We start from the raw sequence: 22,204 nt of genomic DNA, 5'->3' as shown, positions 1-22,204 counted from the left end.
CCCAACCCAAACACAGCCCCTTCCCTAGAACTTCAGTAGAAGGGTAAGCTTCTGCAACACTGGATTACGCCTGTAGCAGTCCGGGTGCTTAAATAAGATACGCTCTTACAATATGATACTGCAAAGGCCGGATTCTGGATACACAATGCACATGTACTTAGCAAGTGTATCCAAACACACACACACACACACACACACACACACACACACACACGCACACAAAACCTCTGAAACAGCTTTTTATTAAACAGCAAAGCAGAACTTGAACACAATTTTAAATAGTTATAACAAGGTCACAAAAGGGTTGCAAAATGTCTGCAATGTAAGGATTACACGTCCATATAGCTAAGTCACTCAAGGCTCACACTAATACAGGAGATGATCCAAGTCAAGCTGCATTAGTGGGTCTTTCCTGTTATAGACCTTACTATGATTTCTGATAGCAGCTCCTTATCAAATGGAAGCTACAAACTCAATTTTTAAACTTTGTTAAAAGAATGACTAAAATTCTGCAAACTAAGTAGTTGAGTTTACAGAAATTCTGAGAAAACAACTGAGATAAAATACTAAGGTTAATAATTATCACATATACAAAACTCTCTTATATTCATGATTCTTATACTAATATACTCTCAATTAATTTTGCAAAAGTTCATCTCCTGGGTACAAACAAACCTTGAGACCAAACTCTTAACTGGTCTCTCTTAATCCACTTACATTAGACTCAGTCCACTTTCATATATGTCCCAAAAGTGCAGCTGTGGGTCAGAGGTAACACACATCTGGAGGGAAAACATTGGGAGTTAGTTATTTCTGTTTATCCAGTTTTCCTTCCTATTTCTATCTTTCCTCACACACCAGCATTCCTATCTTTTCAACACCAAATGGACTATTTTTTGCAGTAGGGAGTTTTTACCTTCTCAATGTAACAGTTTACATTTCAAAGAAAACCCTTAATTTTTTATAACTTCAATCTATTTTCAATTGATTAAATAGAAACCAGCAATCCTATCTTATTACTAAATATCACAAATGGCAAGCCATAGATAAGAAAGTGTCTCATTGGTTAAGTGTCAATGATTACAGTTCAGGTTACTCTTGTAGGAGACGAAGTTACTGTCAGGGAGGGAGATGGGAAGGAGGAGGCAGACGGAGGAGGAGAGGCACAAGATGGTGCACAAGGTACAGAAGCTGTGCATTCAGTACATGGTTTTGGTCACTTTTTCACAACATGGTTATTTTCTTGTATATTTTACTAATTAAGCATATGATAAGACAGTGCTAAACCTATATATATAAGCAAATTGGCAAAACATTCATCTTCAAGTTTCATAAATATCTGTAATTGTAATATAAAGTCTCTACAAGTGCACACTCATAGACTACCGTATACACAGGACGCTACCTCTTCTGTTAGGCATCAGTATTACCGAGATCTGACATTCTCTTTATAAATACTCAGGGAAGCAAACAAAGGTACTCTAACTTTTGGGTCATATCCAAGCCTTAAGGGGAAGGAAAAAAGCAGCAATCCACAGAAGAGAGGGAGGGGAACCCTTTACTTCCTTTTGCTTTTTGTATCAGTTGTTTGAAAAACACTAGAAGCAGACATGAGGTTTTCTATATATTGTCCAAGAACTTGATTTTCCGATTTTAGCTTCAGATTTTCTTCCTTAACTGCATCTACTCTTGCAGAAAGATCTATATTAAAAAATAAATAGATAAAAATACAATTATCAATAAAATCATGGTAATGACTCCATGTTAGAAATGTAAGAGCAGATTAAGGGGGACACACTGCTATAGCCCTTGCCTGGTATGTGTGAGACCCTGAATTCAATCCCTAGCACTAACAATAAAATATCACAATTTGTAAGTTTTCTGTTTTTTAATTCAGATTACTTGGGGGAAAGGCTTAGGTTAAAAAAAACTTTTACTGACTACAAATCAGAAGACAGTCATTGTTAATGGTGTTTCCCATGGACTGGGGCGTCTGGAGAGCATTTATGCGAGTTAGCTCTTACAGTGGTTAAGAAAACTGTTTATAAAGTGTGCATGTCCTCCCACACAAAATGACAATGTCTTTCCTGGAAATGTTTAAGATGCACAGCTTAACACAACTGGATTCCTAAGCTGGATAAAAAAATCCAACTACCTGGTCTTTTTACATTAGTTAAAAATTCACAAGATGAAAAAAGTTCAAAAGACGCAGGTCCTTATGAACAAATAAAAAATTACGTCCATTCACATATTTAACAAATGTATATTGACCAGGAGAAGCAGGCACCATTCTAGAAACAACAGAGAACAAACTTAGTTGTGTGTGAGCACCTGTGCATTCAGTAACATGGGGTGCAGGGGTCAAGAGTACACACTAAACATGTCAACATACAGTATGTCACAACTTTTCTAGAAGTGCTGTTTTAGAGTTCTCTCTTTGGCTAAGGGTAATCTGGCCAGAGGTCTGAAGGGACTCAGGAAACAAGCCACACAGTTATGTGACTAAAGGAAGAAACTACAGCGACTGAAAGGGAACAGCAGCAGCCATGTTCCCAGATAATCTCAGGTGGAATGTATGACTGCTACAGTCAAATGAGAAGCGACTGCTCACTTTGTGCCCCAAACAAAGTAACAATACTTAATGACATTAAACATCAAAAACCAGGTTGGTGGTAGTATTAATTTTATGGAAGGAAGTTAAGAAATGAAGAAAAAACCCTAAGATCAATTTTAATCTCTAGAAGTAGTGTTTCTTTTCATTTTAATAGAGCTTTCTTGAAACAAGCTTAGTAAGACACTGCCAGGATTTAAAAAGAGCTCTCACACTAAGTCAGCACATTGAAGACCTTAAAGAAGAGACCAGTGACTGGTCTGAGTGAGGTACATGTGTCCTGTCAACCACAGGCAAACTGCAGACAACAGGAAGAAGGGCAATCAATGACTGGGGCAGCAACGTGACCCCCTGGATAGGATACCTTGACCCAAACCTCCTGACCTGAGCGAAATTCCAAGATCCAAATAATAGAAGGAATGATTCCCACATGTAAATAAAATATTAACATGGACTTTGAAGTTAGCTAGATGTCATTCTTGAAAACTACTAAATACAATCTAACCTTCAAGTGTGTGCTGGAGCTCCAACACCTGATTAATGAGTCGAGTCTTTTCTTCCAGTTCCACTTGATTTTCAGCATCAACTGCTGTAATAAAAAAGTGTTAAATTTACTATTAACAAACACTGTGCCAGCTGTGGCATGTAACACTTAAATTCTGTAGAACATTTTCAAACATTATCTTAGCTGTCTTAACCCAGTCCTCAACTGACGACAGAGCCTCTACATAAAGGCACTAAGCAGAAAGTAACACATGAACTCGCCACACAGTTACAAAATGGAAGCCACCTTGGATGCTTTCTAAAGTAAAGGGAAGAAATTAGTGAAGACCTAAAGCTCTACAGACTGTTTCTCTGCTCTTTCCATTGCTAACGAAGCACCCACAGCCCCAGAGGATGAAGACCTCACCGTCCATGTCAGCATTCATCATCTTGGGGAACAGACGTTCAGCTCCCGAATGCAAACTCTTTAATGAATGGTCTGTAGAAAGAAAAAGGAACACAAAACAGTAAAATATAAGCTTGCTTTTGAAGACAATGGAGTCAGCGTGCTCCAGAGGAAGGCCTGCTCTCCATGCTTTATGCTCTGAAGTACTAAGTGTGCACACGAAGTTCAGCAAAGGACACAGCAGCATAGCTTACAGAACCACATAAGGAAAGATGGTGCTGAGCTGCTCAGTAATCAAGTACCTGAAGCTAAATGCTGCACACGGGATTATATCATGTGGCATGTGCTAGCAAAGGGAGATGGAAATATAAATACTCAAAACAGGAAACACCTTAACTGCAATCTTGGGAAAATACGATACTACTTTTAAAGATTCAGAAACATTGTGAATCTTTTTACTAAGGACAGTCACAAAGAAGAGCAAAGGTACACAGAGAAACCTTTCAGAGGCAGAACAGCCAGGGTACAAATATGAAAGTGGCAGCTCAGTCTGAAAGGTACTGAGCATACTGAACAACTATAAGGCTAAGCCTGCTCCTGAGTGCACAGAAGCCTACTTTCTCCCGCTTTCTACCTCAGTTTACAGAGTCTCTGCCCTTCAAATAAAGTAAATTACTAAGTTTTTTTCAAAATTCTATTTTTAAGGTTATTCAAACTATTATAGTATTTAAAAATCACACTTGAAGAATTCGTCTAGTCAACCAAATGAAACAATGCAGGGTCATTTTTTGAAAGTAGTATTCCTCTCCATTTAAACAACGTTCAACTTTTAATTAACAAAGTTGTTTTATGTGCATATTTATATTTATATTTATGTGCATGTCTTTGTGCACATGTAGAGGCCATAAGTCAACCTTGGCTCTCTCAATCCTTCTCCACTGTTTTGTTTTATGTTTAAGACCTTGAACCTGGAATTCACCGGTTCAATCAGTGTTTGTGAGCAAGCTCCAGAGGTCTTACCTCCATCTCCCAAACACATGCGCACTGCCAAGCCTGTAATTTGTGGGTTCACTAAATGCAGCACACGTGTGCTCACACAACCTTACACAATTATTTTGTAACTTACCAGCCACCCTGGCTCTGAAAGAGGCATTATTCTCTGAGATCTCTATGTCAGCGCTTTAAAAGACTTTTCTTTGAAAATCACAAGAAGTCTCACTGCCTGTGTGTATCTAGCTTGTTAGTGAATGAGAACCTTTTATAACTTAAATCCAGAATGCAGAAAGGGTAGAAGAGATAGTAAGGCTTCAGGGATATGACAAATGCTAGTCCAGGTTTAATCTAAATTACCCTCACATGTTCACACTGTACCTTCTAAGACTCCTTCAGAAGACTCACAGTGATTTAAAAATCCTCACTCTCCATTAAGGCTCTGAAATTTGGTCACGTTTAAAAGTCTCAGCCTCAGTATCCTCATCCACAAAATGGAACTATTAACTGCATTTCACGGGTTTGTTCTGAGAATTTAATACATTCAATTATGTGTTTGCGTACTTAGTAAGTATTCAACAGATGTTAATGGACCTTTTCATCACCACTCACTTGTTTGGACCACAGAAGAAACTTTTAAAAAACCCATGTGGCTGAAGGCCTCATATTAGAACTCAGGCCTAATCTGAAAGCAGCTTAATTCACAGCACAGTATGCATCCAGAGTCAAGGGTACAGTCAATATCTAGTCTGTCTTTCTCATCATGGCACCTAGGCTTGCCTTAAACTCTCAGAAATGAGTTTGACATTTCCCTAATATCCATCCAAACTCAACCACCAGACATCTCTGAACCTGCAACTGATGTTTTCCACCTGTCACCCACTCATCAGAAACAGTTTTTAAAAATGGAAAGTCCAATGCACTAGTCATGCACTAAACACTTTACAGACACAGTTTTACCGAAACAGAAAGAAAATGCAATTCACAGATGTGGTACTAATTAGGCCTTATAAAGGCCAGACAGAGGCCTTGTCTCATGTTTCATACCCAAGACATAATTACGGTCCTGGGCTGGAGAGATGGCTCAGCCGTTAAAGGCTAGGCTCACAACCAAAAATATAATTACGGTCCTAACCTGAGTTGGAAAAACTCGACTCCCGTGGCGTTTCCACAAAGTAAACAAATATAAAATTTTATCTGCTTCGAGCTGCATCCACTCCATTGTGATCTGTTTCTATCCGTTCATGTTCTCCTTTGACATTTTGGAGGTTTCAAAACCGATGGAAATCGATTGACGAACTACATCGTCAATAAAGATTTCAAACTTAAGTTTAATCACTGGAGCACAGAGAAACTAGGATTCCTACGCACAGCTTTGAGTCTCAAAAATGAATAACGGTTTGGGGATCTCTGTCCTTACGGCTATTACGACACCAGTCTCTGATGGTGTAACAGAAATCTTGGTTTTCCAGAACCTATGATTCCTCCTTCCAAAACCTTACTCTTCAATATTTGTTCCGCAGGACGCTTGAGAAAAGCTGACAAAGAAACAAACCCAGGTTCTAGCAAAGACGTCCCACCCCAGACAGGCATAGGCCACCACGCCTGTAAACCAATCCTAGCACTCCAGAGGCTGAAGCAGGAGGATTGCGGCGAGCTGGAAGGTAGCTCAGACTGCAGAGCGTCGACTCCCACCACCAGGTCCCATCGCGCCCCGACGCCGTCCCTGTTCGGCAACGTCAGGCTCTTCCCACGGAGCCCAGGGCGTGTGGCCGGGAAGGCGGCTGCGCAGCGCTCGGCGGGGCGTCGGGCCTCGCGGCCCCGCGATCCAGTCAGCCGCCCGGGACCCGTTCCATCCCGCCCCGCCCCTCAGGGACTCGGAGGTCTCCCGGCCGGAGCCCTCGCCGGCCTGGGTCGCCTCACCTTGCGTTTGAGGCGCCGGGAAAAGGCGGGATAGGTAGGACGCCTCAGGCCGCGGCTCTCCGACCAACTGACAGCATCAGCCCCGCCCTTCCCGCCCACGGAGCGTGCGCCGAGCGAGGAGGCGGACTCCCACCAATCCTTACTCGAGATTGCACGCCTGCGCACTTGCTGCTGGACGCCGCGACTAGCCCTTGGCAGAGCACCGGGGTCCACCTTTGCCCTAACAAAAGGGCATTGACGCCCAATCAGGCGTGTTGGGCGTGTCCTAAAAAGGCAGCAACCAATCACGACGCAGAAGAGAAGACGCGCCAAAGAAAGAGGCTCTCGCTGCAGATCTTTTGTCTCGCCGGGATCCTGGAAAGTGAGGTTGGAAGTCACTTCACCTTTAAGAACGGAGTGAGCAGAGCAGTGTCATCGGCTGTCCCTCAATACTAAAAGCCCACCATCCCTATTTCTAAGATTAGAAAACGCACAAAGTGTATACCACTAATGGATGTTCCTCTCCGTACCCCATATTCTAGACAATTTTTTTAACTTACCGTTCACCCGACCACTTCATGATCCCTTAGAGCAACAGTCGCCTGATCTCAGGCGCAGAAAAACCAAGGCTTAATTAAAATTGTGTTTCTTACTCAAGTGTACATGTACAATGGGTTGCCAGATAGTTTTCGCGACACTTTATTATAACCTAACCTTTGAAACAAAAGTATCTTGCTGTTAGTGGTCAGTGACCACAGTATATCCCCACCTGCAAAGCACAGTATATTCCCACTTTCTGAGCTGCAGAGGCGAGCTTACAAATACTTTCTTCCTGGCTTTTCTTTTTTATATAAGATTTTATTTTTAATTGCATGAATATGTGGCGGCGTGTGTGCACGCGTGTGCAAGGTGCCTGAAGATGCTAGAAGAGGGAATCAGATCTCTGGAATTGGGGTTACAGAGGGTTGTGAACCACCTGATAAGGATGCTAAGACCCCCAACATAGCTTCCCGTGCAAGAGCAGTAAGTGCTGTTAACTGCTGAGCCATTTCTACAGCTCCCAGGTGTCTCTTCCCCCACTTAGTAGGACTTGCTAACCGTCACCGTAATCCTTTATAAATAAAGTATCTTCCATTTGGTGTTTGAGACGAATATATTTGGCTCACACTACTACTCGGGTTTGAGGGAAGAATACAATGAATACAAGAAGAGAGGGAAATCCCAGGTAACTCTAAGAGGAGTGCCAACAAAGTAACAGAGAGAATGAATAGGGGCAATAGTCAAAAAACTACGGCATTTTCCAAAGTAGTGAAGAACACACTTTCTTTTCAAATGCGAATGCGCTGGTCATAGAACTGGGCTTTTTTGTTTTGTTTTGTTTTATTTTTTTTTATTGTATGTGTATTTTACTTGTATGTATTTCTCTGAAACACTTGGGTACCTGCCTGAGGAAGTCAGACAAGAGTATTGGATCTCCTGGAACTGGAGTCACTGAAAGTTGTGAGATGCCATGTGGGGCTGGAAATTGAACCTGGGTTTTCTGGAAAAGCAGCCAGTGCTCTTAACTGCTGAGCTATCTCTCCAACCCCTTCATTTTATTTTTTAATTGTGTGTGTGTGTGTGTGTGTGTGTGTGTGTGTGTGTGTGTGTGTGTGTGTGTGCATGCGCGCATGCGCACGGGGGCCAGTGTACACATGAGTGAGTGTTGTGGCCTCTGAGTCCAGACAAGATGTTATCTGATCGCCAGGAGCTGGAGTTACAGATTTTTGTGAACCACCCAGCATTGGTGTTATGACCCTCTACCAGAGGAAACAGTTCTTGTTCATCTTTCCAGCCCCCCAACTGACAGCTTGCCTGAAAAGAATCATCATTACATTTAGAATAGCTTACATAGTTGGAATCATACAAATTATTTTCTCTGTCCACTTAGAAACTAAATTTGAAATTAGTAAGAGAAAGATATTTTGAAACTCCTGAATAATTTGGAATTAAAATACATACTTCAAACAAACTGAGTCAAGAGGATAGTCATGGAAAAATATTTTAATTAAGTTTAAATATGAACATATTAAGATATTTTAATTAATGTAAGCATATTAACACATTTAATTAAGTTTAAATGTAAACATCTAAATTTGTGGATGCAACTGAAGGGATGTTTAGGAACTTTTTTTTTACTATTACAGGCTTATTTGAGAAATCAAGGAAGCTTTCAAATTATAAATCTAAGTATTCCCTTCAAGAAATTAGGAAAAGGGGCTGGAGAGATGGCTCAGCGGTTAAGAGCACCCGATTACTCTTCCAGAGGTCCTGAGTTCAATTCCCAGCAACCACATGGTGGCTCACCATCTGTAAAGAGATCCGATGTCCTCTTCTGGTGTATCTGAAGACAGCTACAGTGTACTTATATATAATAAATTAATAAATCTTTAAAAAAAGAAATTAGGAAAAGAAGAACAATTTTAAAAACAAGCAGAAAGAAGGAAATAATCTAAAGTCAAAACCTTTTGTTCCTAAGTTTCCAGCATCTAGTAGATGAAGCAGAAGGGTTATGAGCTCCAGACCAGTCTGGGTTGCACAGAGCCTGTTTCAGTATTCCCCACCAGCCCCCATCAGATGAGAAACCCATCAAATCAATATGGGAAAAATGAAACAGAAAGACAGTATCTTAGTTACCTTTCTACTGCTGTGACCAAACACCGTGACCAAGGCAAATGCTAGAAGGAAGGGCTTCTGTGGAGCTTACAGTGCCAGAGGGAGGAGAGTCCATCACCATCATGCTGGGGAGCATGGCAGGAGGCAGTCGAGCATACCACCAGGATCAGCCACTGGACACCTATATCCCCTCCTCAAACAGAAGCATCAGGTGCAGTGGGGATGGCAAGAGGCTTTTGAAACCTCAAAGCCCACCTCCAGTGCTGCACCACCCAATGAGGCCACACCTCCTGATCCTTTCTGAAGAGTTCCACCAACTAGGAACCAAGAATTCTAACATATGAGCCTATAGAAGGCATTCTCATTCAAACCACAAAAGACAGTGTGTGCGTGCGTGTGTGTGTGTGTGTGTGTGTGTGTGTGTGTGTGTGTGTGCATGTGCATATGGTCTGATGCTGAATTGAAGTCCCATGCAAGCCAAGCACATGCTTTACCACTGAGTTACAACAGTGGGTTTTTTTGGTTTTTGGCTTTGGTTTTGGTTTTGGTTTTGTTTTTTTGAAGTGGTAAAAATTTACAATCAAGGAAGATTCATCTGGAAAGAGAGAAGAGGACTTTACAAATTACCAACATGAAGATGTCAAAGGCTATAAAGACAGCAGCCTCAGAGCAGGGTGCAGAACTTGAAGGAAACTGACGATTCTTTGAAAGAGAAAACAACACCAAAGCTCACAAGAACAGATGACACCCAGAGCCTATATCTCTATTTTAAACTGTTGGTGATCTGTATCCACAAAGAATATTCCAGATCCAGAAGGATCTGTGGAAAAAAAGAAAGAAGGAAGGAAAGAAAGAAAGAAAGAAAGAAAATCCAAATGATTTAATAAAATTCAATTCTGTAGAAAGTTTTCCAGGAAACACAAGAGGAGAGACCATTCTTCAACTCAATTTAAAAAGCCAGCCTTATGCTAAGACAGTGATTCTTCAACCTGTGGGTCACAGCCCATTTCACAGGGGTTACCTAAGACCATTGAAAAACATAGATATTTACATTACAATTCATAACAATAGCAAAAGTGCAGTTACGGGCTGGAGAGTTGGCTCAGCGGTTAAGAGCACTGACTGCTCTTCCAGAGGTCATGAGTTCAAATCCCAGCAACCACATGGTGGCTCACAACCATCTGTAACGAGATCCAATGCCCTCTTCTGGTGTGTAAGACAGTGACAGTGTACTCATCATATATAAGATGAACAAATAAAATCTTTCAAAAAAAAAGTGCAGTTACAAAGTAGCAACGAAAATAATTTTATGGTTGGGGGTCACCGCAACATTAGGAAGTATATTAAAGGGTTGCAGATTTAGGAAGGTTGAGAACCACTGAGTTAAGAGTTAACATGAAAGACACAAAGCAAAGTGAACACAAAAGACCTTAAAAGATGATCAGGAAATCCCACAGATAGACAGTCTGAGTCACTGGGATTCCTCCCATGGCATTCAAGGGGACTTAAGGTCTATCTCTCAGAACATGACAACTCCATACGATACGAAGGACACAGTGTACACAAAATAGTTTTGCGTGGGAATAGAGGGCACACCCTATATTATCTCAGTACTTATTTTTAACCTAAACTGATGAGATCAATACTGGTGTTGGTATAAAGACGGTCTCACAGAAACAAAACAGAATAGGGCCAGGAAGAAGTGCACACTCTGATTCACATAGCTAACTGATTTTCACAGTGGGATCAAAGCAGTTCCTTGGAGTGAGGCTTATCCTCAACAACAGTGCTTCAACAACTAGATATTAATCAGCACTGGATGTAAGCCTGAACCCTTACCTCACAGCATACACGAAAAATGTTAATTCAAATGAACATGGTCTAAAATGAAAGCTTAGATTATCAATCTTTTAGAAAATAGAGAAAGCATTATCAGATTTATACTGGCAAATCTTTTTTTTTTAACTTTTTAAAAAGATTTTATTTATTTTATGAGTGCTCTATCTGCATGTACACCTGCATGCCAGAAGAGGGCATCAGGTCCCATAACAGATGGTTGTGAGCCACCACGTGGTGGCTGGATGTGGAACTCAGGACCTCTGGAGGAGCAGCCAATGCTCTTAACCACTGACCCATCTCTCCAGCCCAGCAAATATTTTTTTAGTCATAAAGAATTATAAAAAACAATAATAAAAATAACTTGATAAAAACTAAAATGTTTGCCCTTTGGAAAAACACCAATAGGAAAATGAAAACTCACAGATTTTTAAGATACTTGAAGCGTTATCATTTAACATAAGCTTGAGTTCACAATGGAGGAGGCCTAAGTGGAAGCCGTTGCACAGCCATGCACCAGATGAGGAAGAAATTAATCAGAATCAAACAGAGAAGTTCTGAGATCACTGCCATCAGGGGTTGGAGAGCTGGCTCAAAGGTGAGAAGTTCCAGCTGCTCTTGCAGAGGACCCAGGTTCAGCTCCCGGCACCCGCAGGGAGATTCACAACTGCTTGTGATTCCAGCTCCAGGGAATCCAGGGATTCCCACCTCAGCCCTTCGTGGGCATTTCATGCCAGCGGCACGCAGACGCACACGCAAGGAAAATAGGTGTACATACAAAAATAACTAAACGGTTCCTTTAAACGATCACTCTGACCTTTCGGCCTGACACACTCTCGTGATGGGCACACACACACACACACAGTGCCTTAAGTATTTAGAAGGATCCCAACCACAGTGGAGATTTCAAGGTGAAATATGCAAAGAGGAGGTGTTGGGGTACCTTCAGGTGGGGCCAGTGTGTCCCCCGATACTTCAAACTCGCCAGTTCTCAAAACGCGCTTCATCCTGGTTCTCAGTAAGAAGTTAGGCTCTCTTTTCGTGCTAATTCTTTTTTCCCTCGCAAGGATTTTTAATTCACTGGAGAGTGAGGGCTGTCTTGAATTCAGTGACTGAAGACTGTACTTACTGAAAACTAAACTGAGTAGTATATTCTGGAACGATTACCACAGTGAGCCCTGTTGGCCTGTGGTAGGTTAAATCACGTCTGCGCACCTTCCTCCATCCGGCTAATTTCATAAGACATTTTCATCCATTTCTGCCGTTGCCAGAGCAAGCATGGAAGCTGCCATTGCATTAAAAAAAAAAAAAAAAAAAAAAAAGATAGTTTTTCAAAGAATTAAGGACTTCAAGATCTACCCGGTATTAAATTTTGAATAAAAATTAAATTGGGAAAAAATAGAAAAGAATACGAGGTAATGTAGATTTTTTTCCTCACAAGTGACTTCTATCCAGATTTTCTCCCAAATTCGTTTATAGCTCACACAATGTGTTTCTTTATAATAGAAAATTAAAGAATAATGTAATTAGCCCTTCGGCTGCAGATGTGGCTGCTGAGGACAAAGCCATATTCGCAAATTATTTCAGTGATTGATTTATTTCGAGAATGTCAATTTGATATGCAAATGGATGATTTGGAAACGCTGACAAGGTGCGACAGAGCCGCCTGGGTGGTATGCACCTGTAATCCCATGAAGGGAGGCGCAGGCAGGAAGTCGGTAAGATCACGCACAGCGTGGGCTACGCTGTGAGGTCCAGGTCAGCCCCGAAGCCTGAGAGCCTCTCCTTACAGGTTATCTTCTGCCTGTAACAATGTCACGATTCTATAATTCCCTGCACACAAACATCGTGAGTAATTTCAGCAGGGAAACATGCTTCATTGAGTTTTATAGAAAAAAAAATCTTTAAAATCAAGACCAATCATCTGAACGTTGTAGCATTAAGAGACTTCTGTTGTGGTTTGCCCTGAAGTTACTGTATTTTGATGCTAATTCCACTGCCCCAAGGACAGCTGCCTAGTCAAGGACTCAGAACTCAGGTGACTTCACCAGAACCACCTCCCCGTTGAATTTGTAAAGTACAGGTGAGGGGCAGGTACAGGATAGAAGGAGGCCTGTCATTGGAGGAGAAGGAAGGATGGGCAGGAGAGAAGTTTGAAGGAAGAGGAGGAGACTAGGAGAGAAAGGAAGAGACAGGACAGAGGAGAGAGAGAGGGGACAAGCCATGGCAGGTGATAAGATTCTGCTCTGTATATTTACAGGTTGTTATTAATGTTCCTAGGGATGGATGGTACCGGGCTTTGTATGTTTAAGTGGGCAATTATATCTTACCAATTGGGTCAAAGATTATTGTGTTGTGTGTTCTTTATGTGAGGGTTTGAGTGTAGGATGTGTTTCCGCCAAGATATCTAGATATCTTGATATCCAGAGCGGGTAAAAGACAACTATACCTTTTTATTTTTATATTTTTACAACAATAGACTTCTGTTTTGTTTTGCTGCTGGTGCACGCCTTTAATTCCAGCACCGGGCAGGCAGAGCCGGGGAGAAGCCAGCCTGGTCTACATACTGAGTTCCAGCACAGCCAGGGCTATGTAGAGAGACCCTGGGTCTGAAAACATTTTTGAAAAGGAAAATTCTGTTTTTAATACCTGTGAAGCGATGCTTTGAAGAACACAAAGAAGCCAGGGTTACAATTTTATAACAGAATGGTCCACTGGGCGGCAAAGCTTTAAAATGCTGGGTTGCTAAAAAGGTTTTCTTCAAATTGTCCTAATTCATAGTTATCTAAGAGAGGAGATAAACTCCCCGTAACCCTTGAACGTAAACGAGGTCAGTTCTTGGAGTTCCCTCAGCTTCTGTCAAGATCTGGGATCCCAAAACACTTGCAAGCTGGTGAGCTTCTTGTTTTATGGTTGCTGAGAGGCCTGGGTCAGAGACTCCAGCTTCTACTCCTCACACCCCCTGCATGAACTACATTTTGGGCTCCCCCTCCATGTCTCTGGGTGCAGGGAGGCTGCAGCATGTTAAGATACAGGGGCAGAATGTTGCTCTTGGAAATCTATTGCTTCTACAGAGAGTGAAGCAAGCTTCTCTTGGACCAAGAGTGGTAATTACCCAGGCACTGAACAGTGCTCTGGAAACACCATCCATCAAAGTCCAAGAAAGGGGTTCACACTCTTGGTGTGCCCACCAAAAATACAGTGGCCCCCCAGGGTCCATGGCAAAACCTCTCTCAGGAACCTTCTACCTGAGCTGTCTTCAGTCCTGTCGCAAACTCCTGTCCCCACTCCTCCATTACATATCGATAGGGAAATTTCTCCAGATGTCTCAACCTGCGAGGGTTCCTTCAAGTTTATAAGGGAGGAAGAGTCCACTGGCCAGAGGCTGGTGAGACAGCAGCAGGAGTGATGGCAGCTTAGGAATGCCTGGGGCATGACTCAGGTGCATTTTGTAGCTCATTCCTGACCCTTCGCTTACACTATTTAACCTAACTTCTCCACACTTCCGAGTAAGAGTCCAGGCTGCAGTGGAAGTGCATTACCATGCTAGTATGAGGACCTGAGTTCAAATCCTATGACCGGTGGGAGACAAACCCATGTGTGGGGGTGAGAACTTTTAACTGCCTTACTGGGGAGGAGAGGACTACAGACATCCAGAGTTTGCTGAACTGGTGAAGTCCCAGGCCAGGGAGGCATCCGAAGGAATGTCTCCCAAGGTTGACCAGTGACCTCTACACATTTACACAGGTGTGTGTGCACTAACATAGAAACACATACACACAAGGAGGGTGTAAATAAAAACCTACATGTGATTTGTTTTAAACAATTTCTAATCACAGGGAAGCAGGGCCCCCTCTGCTTGTCCTGGCAAAGGCAGAAAACCCTGAAAAGCCACCAGGGGGCCAAGGCTGGCCTAAATCCAGTGGCAACCAGAGACCTGAAGAGACCTTAAGCTACAGGGGAATTCCTGCAGTTAACCACAGAACCCAGTATTTCTCAGGTTCATTCCCGACAAGAGTCATGAACCCAGGTTTCCCTTGTGACAGTGGGAACAGATCACAAGCAAGCAGCTCTCGGTGGGAAGAAACGTAACATGTCTCTTCCATGCACAGATGAGGACGTCTTGGTGATGGTCATTGGTACAATGTCCCTTCCATCCAAAGAGCTTTGTGCCAAAGTAAATGTCACTAGATATTTGCTGACAGCCCTCATAGACCACAGTCCGATCGGCATTTTAACATTTCATGTTATGTATTTGTGGATCTTTTAGATTTGGTGTAAATGGCCTGTCATGTCCTCTTAGTATTGTAGAAAAATGACAGCCCCAGACACAGGCAGACACACATTATAATCCCAGCACTTGGGAGGCAGAGGCAGGAGAGTTTCAGATTCGTGACCAGCCTGGACTGCATCGCAAGACTCTGTCTTAAAGAAAGCACATGGACCTTCGCTCGCTGTGCCGCCTCAGACTACAAAACCAGAATTCCGGTTTCGCCTTTTATGTCTGCAGGGAAGATGAGATAAACAGGAGGGAAGTGTTTTAGCCTGCATGAGTTCCAACTGGAGCTGAACAGAAATCCCTGCATCTGGTTTCTTATATCCCTTGAGGACAGCCACTGTGTTCTGTCCAGAAATGGAGCTCCACTGCCCAGCACCTACATGCAGGTCCGTAAATTCCGTCTGGACCGGTATTCCCCTCTGAGGTCTTCACTTTCCTGGGTTGAGAGAAGCAAGTATATTTAGCATGACGTCCATGTTGGGGATGGTACACTACTGACCTCTAATGGTGACACTGATTTAAAGTAAGTTTCTCCACACTCGAAACTTTATGTTTCCTAATTTACTCATGATTTATGTGACATTTTCTGCTTGTTAAATGACCTTACCGATACATGACAATTTGTGTCTGTTCGTAATCAAAAGGCTTGATTTTGGCATTTCTTGTAGAACATTTTAACTGAAGAGTTGTCAAAAAAGATCTGTGGGGTCTGGGAGTTTTGTTTTTTTTTTTTGTTTTTTTTTTTCCATCCTGTATAAAAATGAGCTCAGGAGAATAAAGTCCTCCCTGACTCTCTGCAGGATTGAGACTGAAACTCTTAAGGGTCTAATCACTCTTCCGCTGTGGCTGCCACTTGCCAGCTGGCATAAGCCCCCTGCTGAGGAGAAACAACCTTATTTACAGCTCTAGTCCGAGCATGCACATGGCCACCATCCTCGCCTGTGGCACCATTGTATGTGAGTGTGAGTGAAGCCAAATGTTTCTCTAAATCACACATCCCCTGGTGGATCGATGGGTGTTCTTCAGGACTGAACAGAAGGGGCTTTGTTATGCCTGTGGATCTGCACCAAGACCCCACATCTGGAGCCTGCACATGGCATCATACTAACTGAGACTTCGAAGGGGAGATCTTTGAAGAAGTCGAGTGTATTCTGAATTTGGGAGACTGTAAACAGCCTTTTCAGCAGGTCCAGAAGACCAACTGACTAAATAAATGGACGGTGAATTCTTCGGAATCCTCCCAGGCATCAATACCCATATTCCGTCCCACTTTGAATCTCAACGGGGTTGAATTGCTTCCTCCCGGGGAATGTGACTTGCTCTGAGGAAAAGTCATCACCAAGAATAAACAGGACTTCCCAGAGACCCTTGTCCTGAAAAGGCCACGTTTGGGGCTCTGATTGACAGCTCCAGCTGAACAATCAGGCTACATCAGCATCCAGTACTAGCTGTGTGGAGACACCATCATGGACGCCTACTCATCCAGCTTCCGGTGACTGCAGCCACAAGTCCCACAGGGGAATCAACCACCTACACAGCTACCGGATCTCTGAACGCCACCCGCAAGGGTGTTGCTTACAATGCTACGGAATATGTTGCCACATGGAAGTAGTGATCAGAACAACAAGGAAAAGATTATTTATGAAAGAAATGTATCTCATTCTATAAGCATACATGAAAAACGCAGAATACTGTGTGCCTCTCAAGCACCGGCAGAATCTGTTGACATAGGGCTAGGCAGTGTTATGATCAGACCAAGGAGTGGCGCTGTTACGAGGCGTGGCTCTGTTGGAGTAGGCGTGGCCTTTCGGGACAGTGTCGCAGTGGTTATGGGCTTTAACATCCTCATCCTAGCTGCCTGGAAGTCAGTCTTCCACTAGCAGCCTTCAGATGAAGGTGTAGAACTCTCAGCCCTGCCTGCGCCATGCCTGTCTAGACGCTGCCGTGCTTCCCACCCTGACGATAATGGACTGAACCTCTGAACCTGTAAGACAGCCCCAATCAAATGTTGTCCTTTCTAAGAGTTGCGGTGATCATGGTGTCTGTTCACAGCAATGGGAACCCTAAAGACAGTCACCCTGCCTTATTCTTACTGGAGATAAATCTGGAAGATAGTTTACAGAAATGGCGTGAATGCAGATGAAAGATTCGAACAATTCAAGGTAGTGGGATTAGAATCTCTGCACACTTCTTCAAAATGTTGTCTAAAATTTATGAAGCACTAGTTTATACATTAAAACCACATATAAAAATTTAACTAGGAAAAATACACATGAAATACATCTTTTTTGGAAAGAGAGAATTCCTTTTAAAATACTTGTAAATCTTCCATAAATTGATCTTTTCAAATATAATTTTAAAAAAAACTGGCAAGACATGATTGCTTTTAGAGGAGAACTTTCAGCCTACCCTGTATCACCTACTTTCTCCTCATACCTCATGCTGAGTTCCCCGCTTCCTAGCATTTTTTCCTAAGACAACTGTTACATGCATTAGTAAAATGCCAGATGAATATAACATAAGCACCATTGCTTTGTTTCTCAAAATCTGATCACATGTTAGAATTGATTCCCTGCTCCCATAAATCAGTCTTGATTTTTTTTTTTTTTTAAGGAACGTGTTGTGGTCTGACACCACCACCACCGCCACCCCCATCGTAGCTGTAGATCTTTTGTTCCATGCCTGCCAGCTACTTCATATTGCTGCTGTAATATGCCTGCCAGTCGTTGACACAGAGAAATAGCTTGACTCAGAGCAAGGCCATGCTGATCACGTATTCTGTTAAGTTCTGTATGGTAATCTTATGAAATCCCGCAAAGCTTTACATAGGTCACATCAATTCAAGGTCAATATGAACTGTTTATGAATATGTCTAAAATGGCTTGAGTCAATCACCAAGCAGAATGTTTTGTACCTGTGTATGACCTCATTGTGTTTGTGGGCTTTTTCCTTTATAAGCTGACTGAAAAAGATGCTTGTTGTCATAGCTCAGATAATTCTGAGCTATGTCCCTGACACTCAGTTTTAGGATGTGCATTCAATAAGGCATCCCTGTCTGACTGAGATCGGTGTTTGTATGGTTTGTGGAGTGACTCTCAGACCACAGCACAATGTAGATCAGGCACTAAGAACAAGAGCTAATGAAGGAGATGTCGTGAAAAGGAAAAACTTCTCTACAGCAAAGGGCACCATCATTCAGACAATATGGCAGGCTACAGAATGGGAAGCAATTTTTAACCCACCACACATCCAATAAAGATATCTAAGATATATAAAGAACTCAAAAAAGTGGACATCAAAAAAAAAAAAAAAACCCCTCACAAATAACCCATTTAAGATTTATTTATTTATTTTATATATAGCATTCTGCCTGCATATGTGACTGCAGGCCAGAAGAGGGCACCAGTTCTCACTACAGATGGTTGTGAGCCACCATGTGGTTGCTGGGAATTGAACTCATGACCTCTGGAAGAGCAGTCAGTGCTCTTAACCGCTGAGCCATCTTTCCAATCCAATAACCCATTTAAAAACAGGGTACAGAACTAAGCAGAGAATTCTCAGTCGAGGAAACTCAAGTGACTGAGAAACACTTAAAGAAATGTTCAACATTCTTCGTCAATAAGGAAATGCAAGTCAAAAATACTTTGAAGATTTCGCCTCACACCAATCAGATTCAGCAACATCAATAAGACAAATGGCAGCTCATGCTGGTGATGGTGTGGAGTAAGAGAAACGCTGGTCCATTGCTGGGGGGAATGCAAACTTGTGCAGCCACTGTGGAAACCTGTGTGGCTGTTCTTCGGGCGCCTGGGAATAGACCTACCTCAAGATCCAGTTATATCCAAAGGACTCTACACCCTACATCCTACTGCAGAGACATCTGCACAAGGTTCATTTCTGCTCTATTCATAATAGCCAGAAACTATAAACAATCTAGACGTACATCAACAGATGAATGAATAAAATACGGTATGTTTATATAATGAAATATTACTCAACCACTAAAAAAATGAAATCATGAAATTCACAGGTAAATGGATGGAACAGAAAGAACAGAAAAACACTACTCACTGAGATGGAAACTGAAGGGTTCTTTGGAAAGTCAGTTGTGTCAGGTGGGATTTTGTTGGGGTAAACACGTGAAGGAACATTTCGCTGAAGCAGACACACGTGAAAGAATGTTCTGTTAAAGCAAGCATGTAAAGGGACATGTGATAAAAGTATTTTTTGCTAATGACATGTATGTGTTGGTCTGCCTTACATTGCCTATTTGAGCTGCATTTGTTGGGACTCCATAGAGAAAAATGCACCAAAAAACTTCTGGTGGTGTGTCAGCACTTTTTGTCATTTTTGTACTCAGGCTGATTGGCAGAGTGATGTCAGCTGAGACAGGCTCACAGACTGAGACAAGACCTGTAACAAACACATGATGTTTGGAGGGAGAATAAATAGGACTCAACAGACAATAAAGAAGGCAGAGCTTGGCTTGTTTATAGAGCTAGCTGTGCAGTGCTTGTTGGTCTCGTGTCTTCGCTGATCTTCACTTCACTGAGAGAGGCACAGCTGAGAACTTCTCTTGAAGTTCCTGTTGACCTTGGTCCCTCCTGCTAACTTGTGATGAGGCAGAGGCCTGGATATTTCTGCTAGGTTCTGTCACTGCGGTGGATTCATGTTTGCTATCCTAACTCTACCAAATGGAACTAGACCGTTGGTATATCCATGAAGTGTCTGTGAGTGGATGGAGCTGTCACTGTTGTCCTGTGAACTGAACTGTCAATTTCCTGACAACACGGATGACATTTACTCCAAAGAATCATTTCTAAAGAGGCCCACTTCCCTGTAACCTTTCTTTAACAATACCTCTCTCTGTTGGGTGGTAGACAAGAAGGGAGGTTAAAGCATTTAAGAACCATTGTTAAAAGTAGACATTTAAAAAATTAAAGTTATGGGGTTGGGGATTTAGCTCAGTGGTAGAGCACTTGCCTAGCAAGTGCAAGGCCCTGGGTTCGGTCCCCAGCTCTGAAAAAAAAAAGAAAAGAAAAAAAATTAAAGTTACAACTCACTATCCTGAATGAGGTAACCCAGACCCAGAAAGAGAAATATGGTATGTATTTACTTATATGTAGGTGTTAGATATCAAGTTATTGATAAGCTACAGTGTGTATAACCACAGAGGTTATGCATATAGGAAGGGGTTGGGAGGATGGATGGATGGATGGATCTTGCTAGGAAGGGGAAATAGGCTAAATAATTATGTGTGGAAGGATTTGGGAGTGGTGGTGGCTGCAACTGAAGGACCAAACACTGAGGGGAAGAGAAGAGGGATTGAGGGAGGGAATGTGGGAAGAGACAGCTAAAATTAAAGGCTACTTGAGGAGTCATAAGGTATGTCAATACAGTAGAAGTTTCCTAAAATATACACATATGTGAAGGTGGTCTATATAAAATCACCAAATCCTGGGGAAAACAGGGCCTCATCTGGAGATCTCTTCTCACCACAGGAAGCTTCCAGTACCCAGACTGAGCACTACCTGACTGAGTTGTTAGCCAAAGGAGTTCCGTGAGAATCTCCAAGCGGCCCAGATTAAGGTTTCCCTCAAGCTGACAGTAAGGTCCTATTGCTCAAGACAACACCTTCACAACATGGAGAAGTCGCAAGGTACGCCAGTGGTACCGAGCTTGCAGGAATAACCAGCCAATAAATGATTTGTGTTAATGCCCACCCCATGGGGTGGAGCTCACATCCACAATGCTTGGGTGACCGACAACCTGAAACTAGATAAGACAGGAACCTAAGGTAAAACCAAATACTACTGTTCTGCTAAAGGAATATAACAATAAAATGAGTCCTAGTGACATTCTGCTCAACGGATTGGTGCCTTGCTCAGCCATTATCAGAGAAACGTCCTCCTGCAGTGCATGGGAACAAGCATGGAGACCCACAGCCAGAAAATATGCCGACAGTAGAGACGTTAGGACACTCAGCCCTAAAACGTTTAGGGCTTTTAGGCTAAAAAGGATGTCTCCATCAAATCCCTTCCCTCTGGGCTCAGGGAGCTCTGTGGAAGACGAGATAGAAAGAGTGCATGAGCCATCTCCAGCCCCATGCACGCACTTCCTAGCAGCCATTTCTCATTATCCGCATTTATCTTGCAGACATATATCTCGCTATAAAACATGGGCTTATTTCCAATATTTACTTTAGTGACTTTCTTCATTTTGTGATAATAGTTTCTTTTCAATATAGGAACAGTTATATGCATTTCTAAAGAAGTCAAGGGATTTCCTAATTGTCAGGAGGACCAAGGACCTTCAGGGGAACCACAATGACACTAGATGGCTCATCTTTCTGCAAGGCCTGCCTGGATTTTTCTGCCTCATAGGAGTTTATTTTAAAAAAATGGCCTCCAACATACAGTCATAGGAACATGATGACATCTGCCAGCTATGACTTCACCTAATTTTTCTTCAACAAATGATTATACATTAAGAAAAAACGTCCCAAATCACAAAGTGTACAAATAAAAGGATTAGAATTTATGTTAGCTTTAAAATAACATGAGGTACCAAAATTGTTCTTGGAGAAACCCTTTGAAATACAGGTTCACCCTGGACAATTTTCTATAGACACACTGGCTGAGAAATTTACTTTTCTGAGATCAACAACCACTACCAAGTAAAGAGTCCCTCAGATTACCCACCGGAATCAATTCTGTGAAAGGGCTCAAAGCAAGAACAGAAACCCACTGTGCAAGCGCTGTCTGAGGAGGCTCATACTAGCAAGAGGCTCAAACCAGTAAGAACTTCAAAAGATTTTTAAAGTGCTAAGAAACATGGTTGATAAAACGCCTTCTAATTCTTTTGTAGTAAATGAAGCCTTCTGCGTAGAACATGATCTCTTCCGTGGTTGTGCTGGGGTGAAAGCTAAATAGTAAACTTCTCTCCCTTCCACTCTCCTCTCCCCTTCTCCCTTACACTCTCCTTTTCCTCCCCCTCGTCCCCCAGGACCCTGGTGCATGGTTAGCCAGTATATTGAAGTAAA

The 22,204-nt window shown here is 42.4% G+C and overlaps 1 protein-coding gene across 6 annotated transcripts in view; it reads right to left on the bottom strand.

Moving 5' to 3' along the window:
* Window positions 1-224: 224 nt before the first annotated feature.
* Window positions 225-22,204, bottom strand: part of Scoc (short coiled-coil protein) — a 29,767-nt gene continuing 7,787 nt past the window's right edge. Inside the window, exons 1-4 of one of the 6 annotated variants that reach the window (NM_001393861.1) lie at window positions 6,414-6,510; window positions 3,522-3,593; window positions 3,117-3,200; window positions 225-1,701 (exon numbers count right to left, since the gene is read on the bottom strand). In NM_001393861.1, coding sequence (NP_001380790.1) covers window positions 1,559-1,701; window positions 3,117-3,200; window positions 3,522-3,543 — 249 coding nt within the window. In that variant the 5' untranslated portion in view covers window positions 3,544-3,593; window positions 6,414-6,510 and the 3' untranslated portion in view covers window positions 225-1,558. The other 5 variants (XM_039097909.2, XM_063278175.1, XM_006255295.5 and 2 more) reach the window with 5 other exon arrangements.

Source organism: Rattus norvegicus, chromosome 19, assembly GCF_036323735.1.
Source record: "Rattus norvegicus strain BN/NHsdMcwi chromosome 19, GRCr8, whole genome shotgun sequence".
NCBI classification, from domain to species: Eukaryota; Metazoa; Chordata; class Mammalia; order Rodentia; family Muridae; genus Rattus; species Rattus norvegicus.
The sequence above is the reverse complement of the archived record's forward strand: the minus strand, read 5'-3'. Positions and strand labels throughout refer to the sequence as shown.